The sequence below is a fragment of the Echiichthys vipera genome (assembly GCF_963691815.1).
Source record: "Echiichthys vipera genome assembly, chromosome: 7".
Classification (NCBI taxonomy): domain Eukaryota; kingdom Metazoa; phylum Chordata; class Actinopteri; order Perciformes; family Trachinidae; genus Echiichthys; species Echiichthys vipera.
Genome location: NC_139832.1, coordinates 13,945,474 through 13,966,936, shown reverse-complemented (window position 1 = coordinate 13,966,936; position 21,463 = coordinate 13,945,474). Strand labels below are relative to the sequence as shown.

The 21,463-nt window shown below is 42.4% G+C and overlaps 1 protein-coding gene across 1 annotated transcript in view; it reads left to right on the top strand.

Annotated features, from left to right (window-relative positions):
* The window catches only part of syt7a (synaptotagmin VIIa), an 83,090-nt gene extending 70,218 nt beyond the window's left edge, over positions 1–12,872 (top strand). Inside the window, exons 7-12 of the mRNA XM_083916683.1 lie at positions 4,352–4,454; positions 8,183–8,450; positions 9,982–10,151; positions 10,469–10,583; positions 11,206–11,405; positions 12,431–12,872. Coding sequence (XP_083772809.1) covers positions 4,352–4,454; positions 8,183–8,450; positions 9,982–10,151; positions 10,469–10,583; positions 11,206–11,405; positions 12,431–12,535 — 961 coding nt within the window. The 3' untranslated portion in view covers positions 12,536–12,872. The remainder of the gene's footprint in view (positions 1–4,351; positions 4,455–8,182; positions 8,451–9,981; positions 10,152–10,468; positions 10,584–11,205; positions 11,406–12,430) is intronic.
* Positions 12,873–21,463: the final 8,591 nt, after the last annotated feature.

Below are 21,463 nucleotides of genomic sequence, written 5' to 3'. Positions count from 1 at the left end.
GGCTGAAGGCAGCACTCTAGCCAGCAAGTACATGCTGGCACACATGCTCATCTCATACATACAGATAGAGGGAGATGAGCTACTTGGACTATTAACCTGGGGGCCGTGCGTACTGAACAGGTGGCACATATGGGGGGAACTTTGAATCTAATCGGGATTCAAAACATTTCTCATGTTTGGAGTTTTAATGGACTTTTAAAAATGTTTTCACGATTTAATTTAGCTGAAATTACCCCTGGAACAATAGGTTAGTTTTTTTTTTGTCAATTGAGCTCAGAGACATCATGAGTGCTAAATGGCAGAGAGTACTGGGAGTCCATAAAGGGAGGTGGGGCTCAACTCTTTTAGATAAAGTAGACACTAAGCTCATCAAAAGTAATCATGTTTGCAATGCTTAACTGTATTGTAGTCAAAAGGGCAATTGCTCTCCACCAAAGTTAAAAGTAGTACATCTGAAATGCAGCTTCTAAAAAAATGAAAAAAGACATAAAACAGTGCTTATAAAGATCGTTTTGGCACCCACTGAATTGTCATGTGGTTTTCTATTTCCATTTGAAGAAGGGGATACACAGAAGGCAGCAGTTAGCACGTCCCTTGTTGCTTCGACCTGAAATGGGATTTCAGTAAACGATGCTATTTTAAACCCATTTCCAGTTCCGACATGCAAGGAAGTAATTAGTTAACAACGAAAGCATCCATATTTATGTCGCAGCATCATTTTGGTCATAGCCTGAGAAGTGAAGCAGCAGGAACGACTGGCTAACTCTAGTGTGAATGTACATGTGTTTCATGTGGATGGTGAGTTATGTAAGTGGCGCCATGCTTCACTGCCGGGGCTCTGACTGTGTATGATCCTAGGAAGTATGCTGTGGCCCCTGAAAAATGATAGATCTAGTGGGCGGCTATGAAATTGAGCATAGACATTGAAATAACATCACTTCGTGGTCTCAGGCGAGCGTGTTTGTTTGAGTGTGACATGTTTGCAGAGGTGTGGGGAGAAAAAAGAAGGGCTGGGTTGGGCTTTCTTTCTCGCGTCTCTCTCCAGCCTAGAAGTGGAGTGTCTTTCCCCCCCTTCCCCTCTCCTCGAGCTGCTGGCCCTCGGTCAGGTAACTAAACAGGATAGTATCACAGGACGGTGAAACCCTAAGTGGCCCCGCCTGCCTCCATATGTCTGTCCATGTGTGTGTCTGCGAGGTTCTCACCCGTACCTGTCATATATCCTATACCTATCTTCTTTGTTCTCAGTGTGATTGCCTGTTTGCTGCACCCCTCTAAACACACCCTTCCCCTGCGCCCACCACCCAACAACCTCTTGTCTCACACACACCCCAAACCCCCAAATGTATGGTCTGTGTTTCTAGAGCCGTTGCTATGCCAACAGCCCACTTTCTGTGCCTTTTAGCTTTGGGAGAATCTGATCTGAAGAGTCCACTCTGCCTCCCACTGGATACTGTAGACAACTGCAGGCTTTAAAGCGTCAATTTCCATATCAGCCCCCAAGGGGTCGGACAGAAAAAGCATTGGCACCAAAATGTAGCAGTTGTCGTAATACCATCTGCCACAATTAATATACCTTTTTTAGAAATTCATTAAAGTGAATCCAAATCTTCATTATAAATTCACAATATACTGTATGATCTGGAGTAAGTGACGTATTTTCTGCAACACATCTGCAGCTCCTGCCGCTTTACTTAAACAATCTGGAGGAGCGGAGGACCACCTCAGGTGCTGTAGAGCAGGGCTGGTAGAAAGGCCATTCCCCTGGCTGCACTAGCTCTTACCTGAGAATGCACTGAACCCTTGAATGAAGCATGAAGGAGAATGAATAATTGAAGACGTTCACTTCCCTATCGATAGTTGGGAGGTGGAGGAGGAGGGAGGTGCCTTGCTTTACTTCAAACCCGAAGTCTCTCTCTGTGCTTTTTAGAGCTCTTTTGAGCTGATGCTCAGATCTTGGTTTAGTGTTTTACCCATCTTCTCCCTCGCCTCTCAAACTCCTTGCCTGCAGTTTTAAGTCTGCAAAAGATAAACAGGCCCCCAGACAAAGCAATTACCTCCCTTGGCAACTAATACAACTAACACCAATTGATGAATATTCCCTTCCCTTCTCGAAATGGTTAACATCCCTCCTCCCCCCCGTCTCGCTCTGTTTCCTTTGCTGGTTGAAGTGATTGTCTGTTTGCTCGTCTTGTTTGCTTGCTTTTTCTGTCTGTCTATTTGTCAGTATATTTTCCCCGGTTCTGTCCTTGTCTTCAGCAAAAATGTACACATTATTGCATTCAACATCAATTCTCATACAAATTTGCAGTTTAGAGCTCCCTACCAAAAAAGTGAAAAGCTCGACAGAGATTGCTGGCCGGACAGACAGACTTGCTATGGGCTCCTTGTTTTCTGCCTGTACAAGGCATTGCCTTCACTCTCTGAGTGACAACTACTTGCATATATTATATATGCACATGTAGCCAATGCCAGTTTGTGCTTTGGCCCTCGTGTTCCCAGTCCACACTTTTAGAGTGTTGCTTAATGGTTGGAAAATCAGGTTAGATGCAAAGTTAACTTCTGTAATTTGCAGCTATTTATTTATACCAATGCCCTCTTTTGTGACACTCTAAATGTGCAATTTCTATGTTCTTACTATTTGTCCCGTTTTGTCTTTTCAATGATATGTTTTTGTGTGGTATATCTACTCCTTATTTCTCTTCCATACTATATCTCATCTATCGTTTATTTTGAGCTGTCCACGTAAAGAACGATGATTCTTGTTCTTCTTTGTGATCACTTGTATTTATTGTCTTTTTTTCTTTCTGTGCTCTTTTTTTTATCCCTTTAGCATGTTCGCTCCTTTGTCTCCTGTTAGAGATTTTATGTCTGGATAGAACTTTATTTTTTTGTCTCTTATTTTTTGATATTTATCAGACTGACCAAACTAAGCCTCTCTTGTGTTTCCAGGCTTTCCTTCCTTCATTCCCTATCTTTTCTTGCAGCTCTGTTTTTCTCTCTAATGTGCTGGTGTTTGTAACGATCTCACTCTCTGTTTGGTTTTGGTTTTCGTAACCTCACTGTTCATGCTATTAATACTTTCTATCTCTTCTAATACAGATAAATACTTTTCAGCTTGCTTTTCTATTTCTTACTTTTCTTGTTGAACCTTCTATCTTATCTTATCTCTTCTACAGTCTTTATGATTTCTGTCCAGTGTGTTTGTCTGCAACTTCCAGCATCTTCTTTGCGTCTACTCATTTCTTTTCTCTTTCTCTGTGTGTCTCTTCTTGTTTTTCTTCTCTATTTACTGTTTGTTTATTGCCTAACAGTGTTTCAGTGTTCAGCCTCTCCATGTGCCTTGACCAGTCATCTATGGAGTGCTGTGTGTCCAATGCGTCACATTACATTGGCCAGGACTTTTGCATTTGGCTCTTTCTTGTTATATCCTTTGTCATTATTTCTTTAATCTCATAATATTTATCCTCTTTTATTCTTTTGGACTTCTTTTGCCGATTTTAGTTTTCCTTTACACTTTGTGATTCTTCTTGTTTTCATGATGTATGAACATAGAGTTTTCTCTCCCAGAATGTTTGTCCCACTTTAACATTATGTTTCAACAATCCTCGTGTGAGGGAACTAAACTTAACATCTATTAACATTTGCACCTAAGTGCCAGCTGTGCCATGGGGGATCTCTCTTCTTTCTTTTATGTTTTTATTAATATTTTGTGTTGATGATGCATATTCTTCAACATCTGTCCTGTTAAACGTCTGGTCCTCTACCCGTTGCTATACATGTCTGTCTATTGTATCTATTGTGACGTCCTGTTGCTATACGTCATTATACATGTGTCTCGTAATTGTCTGTAGAGGGTTTGATCATGAACTCTATGGGGATTTAGATAATGAATTTGTTTCTATTATTTTTAAATTTAGTGGTTCTGTTATGTGTTCTGTCTGAAAATGTGTTTGTTTACTTGTTGGAGGTAACTTTCTTGTTAGAGATATGGATGTTTGCCACACTGGACATATGTATAGTCATCTCAGATTCAAGTTTCATCAAACACAATACACCGCATCAAATGTCCTCAGTTCTTGCGCCCGCCGTTAATAAGTGGAATCGTTGGAAGATTGTATTTGGCTTCACTCATCATAGCTAGAAAAGAAGCACAAGCTACTTTGAAGGGACATCTGTCCAAAGCAAACTTGGACTAAATTGGTTGTTTCAGATAGGCAGTTTTCAAGTGCCAAACAGGTGGAGGTTGGATTCCCTGTGTGCTCAGACATTCTCTCTTTCTGGAGATGAGTTAGCTTCTCTGCACATGTCCTCGCCGTTTTCCCTCCGGGTCAACATGTGTTTCTGCTTCCAGGGGCAACAAGCCAGCCAACAGCCCCAAGGGCCAACCCCCTGATGCTGATGGCCACTCCTCCGTAACCGACCTGGCCAACTCTCTCACTGGAGACATGGTGATGGTAAGATCCTCTATCCCACCACGCACCCACCCCACCCGTGCTGAGGATAAGGTGGGTGGTGTTCTATATTATTTTTCTTGTCGACACTTCCCATTAAAAGCCAAACACAGAACATTGTGATTGGCTGACACCAAGCCACCAACACATTCGTACTGAACATGGGAACCTCCGGGGCTGATAAAAGGAAGCCAACTTTACAGACAACTACGGTGGTTGAATTTTTATATACTGTGACTCATCCATTTAAATTATATTAAGGCTTAAATTTCTGTATAATTAAGGAAGTGGATGTTTTTAGTGACGGGTGAATGGCGTCACCGTGGCTAGCATAGACTGTAGGTTTCATTCAGCCCCAGTCTCAGCTCCATCTCTTTGCCCATTTTGGATCAGCCAGGAGGAGGCGGCAGCAGTCACTGCCAAGTAGGGGTGCAACGGATCAAAAAACTCACGGTTCGGATCGTTTCTCGGATCAGAGTCACGGATCGGATCATTTTTCGGATCAGCAAAAAAAAAAAAAAAAGACAAGACAAATAAACATAAGTTTGTCTTTTGTTTATTAACACTTGTTAAATTAAAACATATAAAATCAACTGAAAGTGCACAAGGCATAATATCTTCTTTTTAACAAAAACAAGTTAAAGTGCAACATTAGAAGGCATATCTCCTCCCTTTAAACATGGACCAATGACCATTAATGAAAAACAACTTAAAATGCAATGAGGCACATCATCATCTTCCTTGAAACTTTGAAAGTGAAATAAAGCCTATTTAGCCTTTGCACAACCGAATATGGCCTCATGTCTGCAGCTATAAACACACCGATAGCGTTTGTGATGGCTTTAGCCCGGTCGGATGGTGCAGCAAGGGGCTGCTTAAATGCCGCGGTGATAAGCGGTTGTTGAGCAGGCTTCATTTTCACTCCGGTCAGTGAAACACCGGGGTGATGTCGCTTCAAATGCGTGGCCATGCTCGATGTGTTACCACTGTCATATGGCTTTCTTGTGCCACAGTGCCTACACACCGTCAAGGTTTTATCCACCAACCTCTTTCCTTCATCATTATAATTGACAGGGAAGCCAAAATGCTGCCATACAGGGGATTTAAATGACGCAGGGTGTTCAAGCTCCTCCGTTCCTCCGCTCGCCATGACCGCGCTGCTCTTAATAAGTGTGTGGACTGAACATGCGCACAACTTTTTTTTTCATAAGTCAATCCGCGGATCACGTGTGTACCGAACCGAAGATAGTGATCCGAACGGATCACGGATCAATGATGATCCGTTGCACCACTACTGCCAAGGTGGCGACATTTTGGCTGTGGGTGATGTCACAGAGACTATGTAGATGTTTTATATATTGTGTGTAATCTTAGCAAGTATGAGTCAAATAGCAGTAAATAGCAAATTTGTCTGGGACTATTTTTGGCTGTGGATGAATATGCGCTATTTAGTAATAATGGCACCAGTATGATGCATGTGGGATTGACTGAAAACCAAATCAAGTGCCTGTGTTTATTCTATTGCAGAAAATGTCATGAAGTGATCATGCTCATTTACGTCTATTTAAAAGTTTTTAGACATTGGGACCCCATGGCTCACAGACAACCGTTAGATCTGTAAGGTAATTTCATTGTCAGTTTTTGGCTTTTCATGGGGTTTTTCATCAGTATGAGGTCACACCTGTTGCTTTTCATTTTGGTGGCCATTTTAACAAGTTAGAGCAGCCACACAGTCCGCGTGAGCGCCACGGCTCAGATGCAGCTCGGCTGTGGCTCCTCTAGAGATTCAGAGTATCACCGATGTGACGCACATGCTTTTCAGCAAAATTGGACAGAGAAAATGATGTGTTGTGTCATATTGACATCATACCAGCAACATTACTCCTTTGAACACCGTTTTAGTGGTGTATCTGTAGAATATGTCACAGGCATGAAACAAAATTGACTCCAAACTTCCCGTTAAGTACCACAGATTTTTGCACTTTCATCCAACCGCCCCCCTATTATTGCACGTCAGCGCGTCTGTATGTTTTAGATTACCTAAACACCAGAATCTACATCCTAAATGCTTGTGTATTTTCAATGACATGCCATGCAGTTTATAAAGTAGGCATAAAAGTTGTAGTCTCCAACCCTGGCCATTATCAGAAGATCAGAGTCTCAGATTTTAGAAAGCTCTGTCCATGATTTGCATTATACAGCTGTTTTCACTGACTGAGTCGTCCTCCTCATGATTTGTAAACTAACCTTGTCAGTCTGAATCAGTGTCCATTAATGCTCTTGTGGCTGGATGGAAGCAAATCCCTTCGACCAAAAATCATTTGAAGAGCCTGAAACCAGAAGAATTGGATTGAAATGCTCAGTGATATGTATGTAATCTCCATGTCCATATACTTTTGGCCATGTACAATATGAGGTGATTCTTGGTCAGCGGGTAGGACTAGTGCTGTTGAAGTCATCAGGTTGATATAAAGCTGCATGTGATAATAGAAGAGTCGTAATAGGAAAAAAAAAGACATTGGCCAGTCCTACAACAGCAATCAAGCGAGACGTGAAGGGTGACTCACACTCGCACTGTTTGATAAATTAGACTTGTGATATTTCACACTTAACCCATATTGACAAAAGCTGAGTGGATGAGTCCACATTGAAATTGAAGCATGAGACCAACAATTTCAGGTATTAGTCCCAAAAAAAAAAAAGATCCAGCCTGGAGTTTGCATGCAGACTTTCTTTTCAAAGTATCAGCAGAGACACGTGCAGTCTTATCTCCGTCATAGTCCTCCAACGCTTTGTCCTAATCAATGCTATTGTTGTGGAGAGAGAAAAAATAGAGACAGAAGGTGAAGCACGAGCCACGGCGACGGTGGCAAGTACAGAACCTTGAGCTGTGCTTTCGATCTCTGTGCCCCTCATGCACTCCCCCCCCTCTCTCTTTCTGTTTGTATCTCTCTCTCTCTCTCTCTCTCTCTCTTTCTGTTTGTATCTCGCTCTCTCTCTCTCTCTCTCTCTCTCTATCTCTCTCTCTCTCTCTCTCTCTCTCACTCTTTCTGTTTGTATCTCTCTCTCTCTCTCTCACTCACTCTTTCTGTTTGTATCTCTCTCTCTCTCTCTCTCTCTCTCTCACTCTTTCTGTTTGTATCTCTCTCTCTCTTTCTCTCTCACTCTTTCTGTTTGTATCTCTCTCTCTCTCTCTCTCTCACTCTTTCTGTTTGTATCTCGCTCTCTCTCTCTCTCTCTCTCTCTCTCTCTCTCTCTCTCTCTCACTCTTTCTGTTTGTATCTCGCTCTCTCTCTCTCTCTCTCACTCTTTCTGTTTGTATCTCGCTCTCTCTCCCTCTCGCTTTCCGCTGCCTTCTATCAGATAGTGGCCTTTTAGTGCACAGCAGTGATAAAGCAGTCAGAGTGGCTGTGAGAGAGAAAGGGTGGTCCAAAGCTCTCCTATCTTCAATCTGAGCACCTCCTGCCTCTTAAGAACATTAGAAAGGAAATTAAACTCTCTCAGTCTTCTTAATGTCAGACCAATCTCTGCCTTTGAGCAGCTGCTTGAGTACACTGTGATATAAATGCAGCTCTGAAATCTCCTCCCCAAACAGCTTCTCTCTATCACGGTCTGCGTGCACGTGTTTGTGTCAGAGAAAGTGTGTGCCCTTGGACTGAACTTTTTATTTGACTGGCTGTTTGTTGCTGCATGTATTTATATTTATTTGACTGCGTTTGTGGCACCCGCAGCTGTCTCCAGGTTCGGAGGATGACGACGGCGAAGGGCCCATCAGCGAGAAGCTGGGACGGATCCAGTTCAGCATAGGGTACAGCTTCCAGAACACGACCCTCACCGTCAAAGTTCTCAGGGGCCAGGAGCTCCCTGCAAAGGACTTCTCCGGCACCTCCGATCCCTTTGTCAAAATCTACCTGCTGCCTGACAAAAAGCACAAGCTGGAGACCAAGGTCAAGAGGAAGAACCTCAACCCCCACTGGAATGAAACCTTCCTGTTTGAGGGTCTGTGTTGTTTCCACTATTTGTGTCATCCGGTTATTTTTCAAAGAAGTGCCGCACTTGTTATTGTTACATATTTCCATCCATTTTAAATCCTATGTATATTCCTATAACATTGAATATTCATAAATAAATAAGAACCTTAAATGTTGAAATTAAAGTAAAATAAATATATTTAGTAATTGTTTATTGACAGTTTGATACAGAATACTCCCATGTGGAATAATCACACTGAGACTACAGTCCTCATTATAAGAGGCTAATTAGTAAAATAGATTTTCTTTTTTCTCAATCTGTTTTGCTGGCTTGAGGGCTTGGCACAGCTGTGTGTCCTGTTTAACACAACAGTTAGACTTTTTGGGAAATGCATGTATTTGCTTTTTTGTGAGGGTTACATATGGGAAAATAATCTAATTGTGATATTTTTAGACCACTATATCAATTAATTTTTTTAAGTTCCTTATTTTCCTCTATCTTTCTTTTTTTTATGTTTTTTTGTATGCTATTGGAAAATAAATATGAATCTTACTGATCTCAGTATTGTACCAGTATCAGTATTGTAACTAATCACATATCAATGTGCGCTATGGCTCAAACACACTAAATTATTTACAAAAGTCAAACCTCACTGTAAACCATTCCTGCACGTAGAGCCCGCAGAGCCAGGTGTTTCTGACCCTCTGGTTGGTTGGATTGTGTAGCATTTAAAAAAAATTAATAATAATTAATTAAAAAATTGCATTTCATAACATGGCAATATTGATTTGAATTTGATTAATGGCCCTAGCCAGGATCTGCTTCCTTTAGAAACAGCTAAAGCTAATTAATTACCACGCTGTATTTTGTTTTTTTCCATCTGCTCAAAAACCTAAAGTGTAAAAGTGTAGGGCCAGCCTAACTTCTTCTCTGGTAAACTGTAGATTTACATTTAACAAACAAATATGAAAGTGGTCTCCATTGTCTCCTTTAAGAATAGGCTCAAGTGATGCAGAAATGCATTCTGATTGCTCTAACACACAAAGTTTGTACCATTGTTCCATTCATGACAATGACAAATAGTTATTTCTCAATGCAGTAGGAGCATTGTGGGAGTTGTGTGGAAATTCACAAACAAGGTGTGAAATAAGATTTTTCTGCATTTATAAAATTTGCAACTAAAAAAAAACAACAGACAAGATTTGTTAAAAAAAAAAAAAAAGCACTGATGTTTAGTAGCAGAGTTGAAGCGTCTCACCTCTGTGTAATCTGAAGTTTCCGTTTGACCATTGTGCTTTGATGTAAAAAGGCTCCAAAATGAGAACAACAGCCAGTGATGTTGAAATATGAATGAGATAGTTCTTTGTGACTCGGGTGTAATGATCTGTCTCAGTTATATGAGAGAGCGCTGGCTGGTCCTGCAGTTTTTGAAACACACTTTGGCCTTTGCCAAATTCATCCCTGTGAGCACTGTGCGGATTGCATTGCCCTCTCTGTCCTGTCAAGAATATATTTCTCACTCTCTCCTCAGTGCTATCTGTTTCTGTCTCTGTTTTAGGCTTCCCTTACGAGAAGGTGAGAGAGCGCACTCTATACCTTCAAGTGTTGGACTACGACCGCTTCAGCAGGAATGACCCCATTGGAGAGGTGTCAATCCCCCTTAACAAGGTGGAACTGGGCCAGATAAAGACCTTCTGGAAAGAACTCAAGCCCTGCAGTGATGGCAGTGTAAGAGATGCTTGAATGATGACGAGTCCAGTGTTTTCATTCAGAAGTTGTAATTGGGGCTTTATTAAAAGTGTGATGTCGTTTGTTGCCTGCTCTTAGCATGTGAGTTTGATTTACATAACTTTAGGGTGAGCGACAGGCTCAGCTAAGCCAGCCTGCTCACTGGACTGTCTTTGTTTGGCACAAGGGGTTAGAGCAGTGATGAAACATTACACAGCGAGCTAGTGAGTAATCTGGACTTTGATTTTCCCTGATGAAATCTGATATAAGCTGTGGTGATTCATACGCCATTATGTCGGTGCGTGTGTGTTCCTCAGGGGAGACGAGGAGACCTGCTGGTGTCTCTCTGCTATAATCCCACTGCCAACACCATCACTGTGAACATCATCAAAGCGCGCAATCTCAAAGCCATGGATATCGGAGGCACCTCAGGTATCTTTGTTTTGTCTTTTCTCTTTCTAACCCCTTGTTCAACCAACTGAAGCCCCTCTCGTGACATTGAAAGCACCATCCCTATATTCAAAACGCTTGCTGAAGACGGTTGGCGTTTGACTTGTAGCCGGGTCGAACTGTAGATAGCTACGGCTGCAAGGTGACATTACACCAGCGTCTATCTCCCTTGCCCTCTATCTTCCCTGCTCTGTCTCTCTTTCTGTGTATCTATGAGGATCTTCAGCCTCCCAGCCAAATCTGTGTCATATCAGTCTGGTGCTAGTTCTTAAAGTACCAGCCAGGTACTCTCTCTGTGTTCACTTACTGTGTAAAATTAGTACTCCCTGCAGTTACTAGCAGGGGTGTCTGTTAGTATTACAGAATATTATAATGCTCCAGAATTGGTAGTACAAATCCCAGGCCCTATTTCCATAAATACCTCCTCATTTGTATGTTTCCTAGCTCAGGGGATAAGTTGACCTTGAGCTCAAACTAGGTATCTGCTTCCCTGCCTTTAACATTTAAGAGCGCAGTTACAAACCTGACTCTAAAATTCACCTTCAGTGGACATCTTCATCCTCGGGTGTCACACAAACTGCTGCTCTCTGCGTCCACGTTGCAGATCCCTACGTGAAGGTGTGGCTGATGCACAAGGACAAGCGCGTGGAGAAGAAGAAGACGGTGACGATGAAGCGATGTCTGAACCCCGTCTTCAATGAGTCATTCCCCTTCGAAGTGCCCGCCCATGTGCTGAGGGAGACCACCATCATCATCACCGTCATGGACAAGGACAGGCTCAGCCGCAACGACGTTATCGGCAAGGTAATGCTTCACAGTATCTGTGTTGTTGCCTCATGTTTCAACTCACAAGTCCCATCCGCTCCTTGTTCCAAAAATGTCGCAGTCTGAAATGCGACCAAATAAAGGGACTCTGGCACAGCAAGCGGTCGCCTCTGAGGTCAACTTGCAGTGGCTGCTCGCCCTGTGACCACAGCAAGAAAAGCATTAATTGATTACTTAAATTAATTACTTTTCAACAGCTATGAACAAACAAATCAATGAGGGGAATCGCTTTCAGGAGCGACATTAGTTTCAAAGTCTCAGTCATGCATCTTTTTTCTTTAGTTTAAAGTAATGTTGGAACATTTTTAGAAGTAAACATACTACAATACAATATTATTTCATTGTCAAATCAAGTCTAAAATTTTTTTTTGCGGCGTCTCCATTTACAGCATCAGAGAAAAGACAAAAGAGATGAAGAGAGACAAGCAATAAGACATCAAGAATGGACTCAAAGATACATACAATAGTAATAATCACAATCACGTTCTGCCAAAGAATTAGATGAGAAGATTGATACCACTCTCATGTCTGTCAATAAAATATCAGGTTAGCCTAGCTTAGCATAAAGACTGAAAGCTGGGGGGGGGGGGGGGGGGGGGGGGCTCTGGTCTGGCTCTAGCAGTTGCCAGGCAACCAGCGGAGACTTCAGGGAGTTACAGAAATAGGCTTCATTGATTAAGGCTTCAACAGCAAAATATGTATTAAAATCCATAAGTGATGCAGCCAGTGAGTGAACTGAGACTTACCTTACCTTTCAACTGGTCGCTGCTCCCCTCCGGTGCCACAGCTCCCTCTTACATACCAGAGGCCTCACAAACATCGCGGCTCTTTACGAAGTGGCGCTGTCATGTCTGAAAAAAGGCGAACATTAATTGACACGTGTGAATGCCAAAAAAGCCATTACTACGGCATTAACAGAGAGAGAATGAGTGAATGTTGCGTATTCATCATATGAAAATGGTTATAGATTATTTTCAACATTATCTTCCCTTCTCTACTTCTAGATCTACCTGTCGTGGAAGAGTGGACCAGCGGAGGTGAAGCACTGGAAAGACATGCTCGCTCGGCCGCGTACCAACGTCGCCCAGTGGCACGCTCTCAAGGCCTGATCGCACTGCCCAGCGTCCTCCATGGCCCCTTCCCGTCTCCTGCTGCGCCTCCTCCCACTCCCGTCCTTATGCACAAGACTGACTTGCTGCCAGGCTGCGAAACACGGGTACAATTAGCCATCTGCTCTCTTAAACCTTTAAACTCTTTACTTTCAAAATCTCTATATTCCTCTCAGACTCTTCTCACTTCTTCTGTTCCCTCTTTCTTCATACAGCCGTGTCTTAGTTTTCTTTGTCTCACCACTTTGCCAATGGTCCCCCTGTTTCTGACTGTCTGTATGTCTGTCTGTCCTTATGCACTTTGCCTGCGGAGGGCCGAAATTCAGTTTCTTTGTTGACCCCTTGGTTCTGACCTGCACTGCAGCCCCTCACCCATTTTAAGGTGCCAGTCCCGCGGGATCACAGAGAAACGATCTAATCTCATATAATCCTATTGTATGACTATTCCAGGTACACAATACTATACAGTATGTACAGTATGTACATAAATATTGATATATTAGGCGGATAGATTGGCAGAACTCCCCCTGTACCCCCGACTAATGTACGGTATGTTATCCATAGGCTGTCTGCTGTTTCCCATCTCTTCATTTGTCCTCTTGTCGTCTGTCTCAAGTGTACAATATATTCTCCCTGTTTCAGTACTCCCTTCTTTTACTCAAAAGTGGTTTAATGTTCAGCGGAAGTTGTGAAAAGCAATCAATACTCGGTTTGTGATGAAACCAGCTGAACTCCAGATTGAATTGTTGATACCGCTGTCTCTTCTCTCCCTCCTCTTTTTTCCTCTCTATGCTCTTCTTCAGCTCTTTATTCTCTTCCTCTGGCACAATATTTAGTGTATCCAACCCTTTCTGGACCCCCCCCCCAACCCCACCCCTTGTCGTCTGTGTGCTGTGGGTGCTGTGCTGTAGCTCCAACAAAAATAGAGATTAAAAAGAAAAAAATGAATTGAACTTTCCGAAACTGGGAAAGCGGGGAACACAATAAACTTGTGAAATGGATCGCTCCTGATTTTCCAGACAAAAAGCCCTGACGGAGAGAGAAAAAAGAAGATGAAAAAAAACAACAACAACAAAAACCAATCCCCCATGATACGATGATGTCATTTTTCACAGCATCACCAACTGAGGAAACCAATTTATAATCTTTAAATTTTAAGAAGAAAAACAGAAGCAACAAGTGTGCGCTGTGTGTGCACACTTCTTTCTGTTAATTGTTGCTATGAATTCTCCGTGCTGCCCTGTGCTGTTGTCTCGTGCCGATGAGGGTCGATCTCCAACAGTTTCGACTGTAAGGTGTGCTGCGTTAACGTCTGTCTCTGTGTGTGTGAGTGCGTGTGTTCACGCGAGCGACACAGCTCAGACTCGGCAGAAATATTCTTCTTTTTTCTCTTTCTCATCTTGCGCTCTTCTTGCTCTTCTTACTGCCATTGTTTCCCCTGTCCTCCTTTACTGCCCTGCCTTCTGAACCGAGGGCACAGGGAAGTTCTATCTGCACTTTTTGAAAATGTAATAACAACAATAATGATGATGACAGTTTTGATGATTATAGTACTGGTGAAAATTAAGGGAGGAGTATCTGAAGGGGTGAGCAGCAGTTGGGGAGAGGAGGCGTCTGCTCTGTGATTTCAGGGTTTGGAGATGAAGTGGAGGACACGGAGGATTGATGTAGGGCTCTCGTCCTCCTCTTTCTGTTCCTCCTTTTCCTGTGTGTGTGTGTGTGTGTGTGTGTGTGTGTGTGTGTGTGTGTGTGTGTGTGTGCGTCTGTGTATGTGTGCGTGTACGTGTACGTGTACGTGTACGTGTACTTGCCAGCTTCCAGACTCCTGGTGGCAGGCTGCTAGTGTCTGAAATGTCAGGCGAGGATGGAGCTATCGGGCTCGTCTGCTCGTCACACGGAGGACGACCGACACAACAGTGCTGTTACACAATGTGTTGATCAACAGTGAGCACGTTCAGAGCTGTAACCAAGAGTCTGGATGCTCCTGCATGATGCTGAACAATTGGTGCATGTCTGTAAACAGTGAGACTGGTATGCATTTTAGTTTTAATGCTGCAAGAAAAATAAGATAACAAGGCCTTCTCTGAGGTTTTGTTGTACTGTGTATCACAGACACTGGGTGTGATATTAGATGATGGTCTGATCTTCCACTGTGCGATACTGTAGAAGCAGATTAGAAATTATCTCTGCCCTGAGTGCTTAAGAGCACCACAGAGTGTACTGGTAGCTGCCCTGCTTGTCAAGCACATTCAACTCAGCTCAATATTTCTGTAACGTAAATAAAACCGTCACAAAGAAGCAACATGAATACATGAATACTGTCAGCCATTAAGAGATGCTCATGCAGATGTCTACTGTTTCTTAGTGTACGCTCTAATACAACAGTCTGTGTGTGTGTTTATTTTCACATTGATAAAGTCCTGTGAAGAATTATTCTGTCAGCTATTCAGGATTTGTTTTTAGTGGAGTCTAAATGAGCATCCACCTTTTCAATCGTCTCTCATGTTTCACTGACTAAGCAAGCAAATATAATCACTTGCTTGTTTTTTTATTTGAAGCATCACTGCTTCTGTTAACGCAGCGTTTTTGGTTCCTACTAACTCTGGCCCCATTAACATTCATACCTAGATTACTGAGGGGCCTGCAGTGGGTTTTTATTGTCTCTTATCATGCGATAATTTGATCATATCTCACAATTTTGTGATTTAATTTATGATAACGATAACCTGAGCACCACAAGAAAGATTGAAAGATTGTAGTCTAATCTGCACCAGGTTTAGTCCTCATCTATAGCTTCTCTATAAGCCGGTCTGGGCAGCACACTTCATGCTGTGAGTGTGTTCTGAGCCGTGTGCTTCATGTGAAGCCCGGTGCTGGCTGCTGCTTTGCACTGATCCAGTCCAGCACCCTTCAGAACAATTGGCCAGCCGTGGAATAGGGCCCACTGTTTTGACAGCCTCTGCCTGCAGTGTCACAGCACATTACGCTCCCATTAGGTAGTCAGAAAGGAGCAATATCTGCTTTCTTGGACCTGAGGGACTCGCTGTTTGTAGAGGTAATACTTACTAAGAATAACAAACAAAACTATGGAGCGCTCTCATTAGTAAGCATGAAGATGATGGACAGGGACTAATGCTCCTCTGTCAAAACAAGGAAAATAATCAGTAGTGGATCGCTGTGGGACGTTTTGAAAGACATACGTGGCTTGAATGTGCAGATGTGGTAGATGAAGAGTCGACACAATACCTTGGCCATTTCCTTTCAGCAAGATTACATGTAGCTCAAGGAGTGATAAATTGCTATGCTATGAGGGTTTACAAAGCTTAGTCATCAGTGACCCTGTAAACTGGAGGATATGGCTTTATTTTTAGTAACACGAGGTGCAGCATGATGCCGCTGATCCTCAATTAAGGTACCTCTAGGGCTTCAGGGTTTTAAAACATAATGAGTGTTTTTCAATACAAACATCTAATGTAAATCCAATGCATAACATTTTCTCTTTAAAAAGAAGTTAAATGGGATGGTCGTCCAATAATAAGCCAGTGACATTTTGGTTCCTGACATCAATGGAAAAGTGAAATCAGCTTTACTTCCTCATTGTTTGAAGTCCCGAAAAATAATAATTATCAAGCAAATCAGCCTTTTTTCTCCTTTTTAAAGTGGCCAATTGATATTTTTACAGTAACAATTAATGAAATGACCTGAACCTGAATCTGCAGCTCCCTTTAACTTTACGGAGCTTCATAGTGAGTTTCAGCTCATTGTTTATCTGTTCGGCCACAGTCTTTACTGTTTTAGTTCACGCTATCGTTCGCTCCAAGCCCCCACCACAGCGACCCCCTGGTTGATCCAATAAGTAAGTGCCAAGAAGTGCAGTCCAGTGGCCACTAGGGGCAGGTTTAGGCATACTACTTTAGTTATATATTATTTAGTTGTTGTCGTTTTAAATAATTTTTCGAAAATTAAGGTAAGTATTATAGTAACCATTCGCTTTGCCATGACCAGCATATTAGACAAAGATGACAAAATACAAAAAATACCTTAAAGCCATGAATTTATAACTCCATTTAAGGAAATATGGGAAAATGTGGGGTATCTCCCAGTGTGTCTCAGAGCTCATGCTTTATTTGCTACAGCTGTCTTCTGAAACATGTCATCAGGTCAAAATTCAGCTCAAACACCATTTTTTAAAAATAAAGGAAAAGTCATTAAATATCAAGCTGATAAATCCGTGTTTAACAGAACAATCTCCACTGTCACAAACAAAATACTCAAAGGTGATTGTAATATTGCCTCTGCATTTTTATAAGAAAAGGTTTCAAAAGTAATTTTCTTTAGGAAACAGTGTATCACAGTGGCATACTGTATGATTAATCACAGAGTATCCAGAAAGTGGCACCTTGAAATAACTGGGAGTCTCAAACATAATGTTCTCTCAAAACCAGCAGTCAAACGGCAGCCTCATTAAAATAGATGGTGAGCTCAGAACCAAACAGGAGAAAGGAGAAAGCTATTTCTCAATCCCACTTTTATTATACTGCCATCTGTCTCACACCTCTAAACGTACTGCGTTTTGTTGGCACCAACACTGTCAGCAAGGACCTGCAGCAAGCCTGAACTCATGAATACGGCGTGGCAGTGATGCAGATGCTCCCAGTCAAGACTTTTTTCACACTAACTCCACTCAGTGTACATGTTCTGCCTGTTTTCAGGCTCAGCTCTGTCTTTCATCAGTGCTCCATTCCCTGGTGAAACCAACTGGGTGGTGCAGGTGTGGATAATTACTGTTTGATTACTGAAGCTTAATTCAAAGCCAACACTAACTACAACTTTGCCAATGAACAAAGGCTCTTAAAACTGACTTTTAAATTATGTAAAACACATTTTTACATAGTTTATTCAATTTTTCTCTAATTAATTGTTCAATCTGGAGGATGTTGGAACACTTTCTCAATTCTGTTTTCAAATTCTCCGCACATTTCTTTAACGCAGCCACGGTTAACGTTATGACTGCTAAACGTTAGCATGTTAGCCATGCCAGTGTTAGCTTGCTCACATTAGCATTTAGCTCAAACCCTTGCTGTGCATGAGTACAGCCTGACAGAGTCGGCGCTGTCTGCAGCAGCTGGATAGAGGAGGAGAAGATTCATCTCCGGGACTTTCATCTTCTCTAAGACGTTCGTCTAGGGGATGGGTGTGTCCACCCCAAATGCATCATTGTCACCTGCAGCCTTCTCTTCTCTGTTTACTTTCTAAATAACTGAAAGCTTTATTGGCTCAAGGGTCACACCTGTATGCCAAGGGATTAGCAAGATATTCTTCCGAGCTTGATGATATTGTTTGTCCTTGTCGTACTCTCAGTGCCGTCCTTAACTCTGCGACGCTAGTTTCCCTTGATGGATATGGCTTTCTCAAGATGAGCGTCAATAACTCACTGTATTGGAAAGCTGCCTGCTTTGCTGTAGTTTGGGCAATATCAAATTAAATTAAGTAGGTACTCTGTGCTTTATGTCTTGGGAAAGTTTAGGTGTGTGTGTGGGTTAAAATCAGTGGTAATCTCCTCCTGGAGAGACTGCAGGTGATGTTTTACTCTGCTGAATCATATTAGGACTGCTGAGTCAGACCACAAGTCTTCTGGGTCACCTTTGTTATTTGTCGTGCATGTGTGTGTGCACGTGTGTGTGTGTGTGTGTGTGTGTGTGTGTGCGCGCCCTGCGCAGACAGACCTCGCCTCCCCTAACTCACCCTTTCAATTGTTTTAAGCATCTGGTGAAAACCAATGTGACTCCTCCCTATCAGGGTTCAAGTAAGCATTATTTGAATGGTAACAAAATGAATATCAAAAACAATAACGAGTAATAATATATTTTTTATTTCTGTTCACATTTGACTGTTGGTCAGTGTGTATGTACGGTATGTGTGTGCTTGGTGTTCTTGTGTTGGGTTTATTTCTTTCTAAAAATGTGATAAGAAAAACCTTCTGTTTTTGGAAACTTTATGTAAATATTGTTGGTGAAAAATTAACATTTGTTGTACGCCGAGTTTTCATTTGTCACTTGAAATGATGAAGAAAACAATGTTGATGAATAACAGTGGTGATGTTGATGAAGCTGATTATACCTGCCCTTCTTGAACAAGGGCTTTTGATGTCCGCTGTATTTTTGTTGGAGGTGTCGTGAGGTCGGGGCAAGAGAAACAAAGGGAAGGAGTGATACCCGACACATCCCAGGCCCGCTGTAGCAACACTGCCACATACCTTTTATCCCCGTACATATTTTCAGGAAATAGACTGAGCGATTTGTGGCACAAATTGTAGCCTTTGTTATGCCATAAAGCATCTTTGTACTTTTATTACAAAAAACCAAGTGCTCCTTGGCTGTATGAGAAGACTGTTCCCCTCCCTGTGGAGCCAGTCTGCCCCGGTCGCTTGGCATCACATCTCACCCCGTCTGCTTATAGGCTTGGGGATTTACTGTAATGCCATTGTGTTAGACAGGATTGGCCCTGTCCTGACACAGATGATGCCTTCCTCATTGAATGTGGAGTCATTATTGCTGCTGGAGGCCATACATGGGGATGGGCATGTATGGAAGAGGGAGTACATTCTGAGTGGAAAAACGTACATCATCCGTCTGACCCTGTAAAAACCATTTGCATGCTTGTGAGTCAGCCTCTTATTTTTGGGGTTAGACTCATGATTAAGCACAACTGACTGCCCCGAACTCGCTACACAATGTGCTTGTCTCCTGCTTAGTCAGATATTTGTAAGAACTCTCAAACTCCAGCAAGAGAGACCCAGGCACAGATATCGTAGTGGAAATAAGTGAGGGAGAATGAGATTGATTTCCCAATGTCCTAAATGTGCCCTGTGCCTTCTCATCAGATATATATTCAGCCCACTGCTGCATCCAAATAGAAAAATGCACAGAGCTTTAGTCCAGTTATTTTCACTGCAGGTGTCTGTACGCCTACTTCCCTGTTTTCCATATGCCACAGCCTTATGTATCTGGCGGGGCCTGTGCAGGGACGGAGGATCAGTTTCATAATACTTTTAGGACGGTCTTCGTCACAGACATGATATGGTTCAACAGATACTCCCAGCAGGTGTCTGCAGGAAGGACAGTGGATACAGCCCTGCCTTCATTTGCAATACCATCCTTTAGAGGGAGTCCCAAAGGGAGTCGATAAAAACACACAATCCTTCGTTTCTCGATGCAAGACTATTTCCCCTAAATCCAGATCCTTCAGAATATGCGTTTTCCTTTTGCTCGCTGGTTGTAAATAGACTTTGTGATTCGGTTAGAGCAGCTTCTAACTCCTGCCATAATGTGGACACTTTTAATCAGGTAGGTAATAAGCAATACACTTAATTCAACGCCATAAACGGAAATATTACTTACCTTACAAGTCTGATGGTGACTCCTTTGCGTTAAGGGATGTCGAGGGTAACACTCCTGTTTCTTCACCTCCTTTCTCAACTTGCCATGGCCCACCTCTTCAACAAAGAGTGCTCTAACTTAAAACACACAATTGTGATGTGTACAATCTAATTTAATGTATTTATTTATGTATTTTTGCCAACTTTGTATAGTGTATAAATATCTATAAATATATGAAAAATGACAGTACTGTATAGATTTTAGCTGCCTGGTAAGGTTAATAGTATATACTTGGTAGACTAAAAGAAAAAGCGTAGAGCTGTTCAAAAGCCAGTCATTGAGAAAATGCTTTCTGTAAAACCTGGTGCCACTGGCTCTTTTTATATCCTAGGTTTCGTTTCTGGTTCTTTCTTTTTTTTTTTTTTTATTGCCAGTGGAATCCAAAGTGTATGTTGTTCCTTCTTTTTGTTCGTTTGTTAATCGGTTCGTTTGCTGTTGTTTTTTTGTTTTTTTTCTTGACGAGACACAGCGAGGTTCTGGCAGCCAGGAGAGTGCAGTGGAACGCAGACTGGGACCCTGTGCAGTAGTGTGTGTATGTGCGTGCGTGTGTGTGTATGTTAGGTGTGTGTCCGTCCATGGTAGTGCTAGTGCTCTCTGTGCAGTGCCTCCCTCCTTCCTCCCTCTCTGATGTAGTTTGTCGTGTGACGCAGTGTGTTAAGGTGCAGGATGACTGTTGGCTGAAGCTGGCAGATGCCCTCTTTCTCTCTCTCTGTGCCTCCTCATGTCCACTTCTTCATTACAACGCTTCATCTTAATCCTCCACCAAGTATAGATTTCCACTTCCTCTGCTCAATTGCTCATTTACTCTCCCATTCAGCTGGTAATGCATCCACCACCACAGTCTAATTTCCCAGTAATCCATGCTTCCTCATCTAGCTGTGATTCTTTCTCCATTAGCGGCACTCATCCATCAGCCTCCACTTTACCTTGTTTTCCCTACAGAAACTCTGTGGACCAGAGAATGATTTAGCACAAAAAAGCAAACAAACAAGCATCCTCATCCTTGGTCATACCTTCACGCTTCTTCCTCTCTATCTTTGAGGAGAAGGGCAGCTGCCGGCTCAGCGCGCAGAAACACAAAGCAGCCATATTCAGATATCAAGCACAGACCTGTGACTCAAATCCATGTTGTGGTGGCTTCACTGCCGCCCCCGTTTGTAGCAAGAGAGAGAAAATAGCCTTAAAGATTGGACCAACTACACTCAAAATTGTGGGATATGTGCATTTGTAGTGGACTATTATTACCTTCCCTTTCCCACACCAGATTTATTACTCAGTATTCCGATGTGTTGCTTGGTTGCTCTGTACATATCTGTGTAGTACTTCTGTTGATGTCCCTGTGTTAGGATAGTAACGGGTTCTTACTGGGTGGCCTTCTCAGACGTCCTCTCCCTCCTTTCCCGTCTCATTTCCTCAAAAACTTCAAACATTCCATCTGAATCTCAAGTGAGCAACATTTTAAAGATGATTAGATTTTCACGTAGACTGA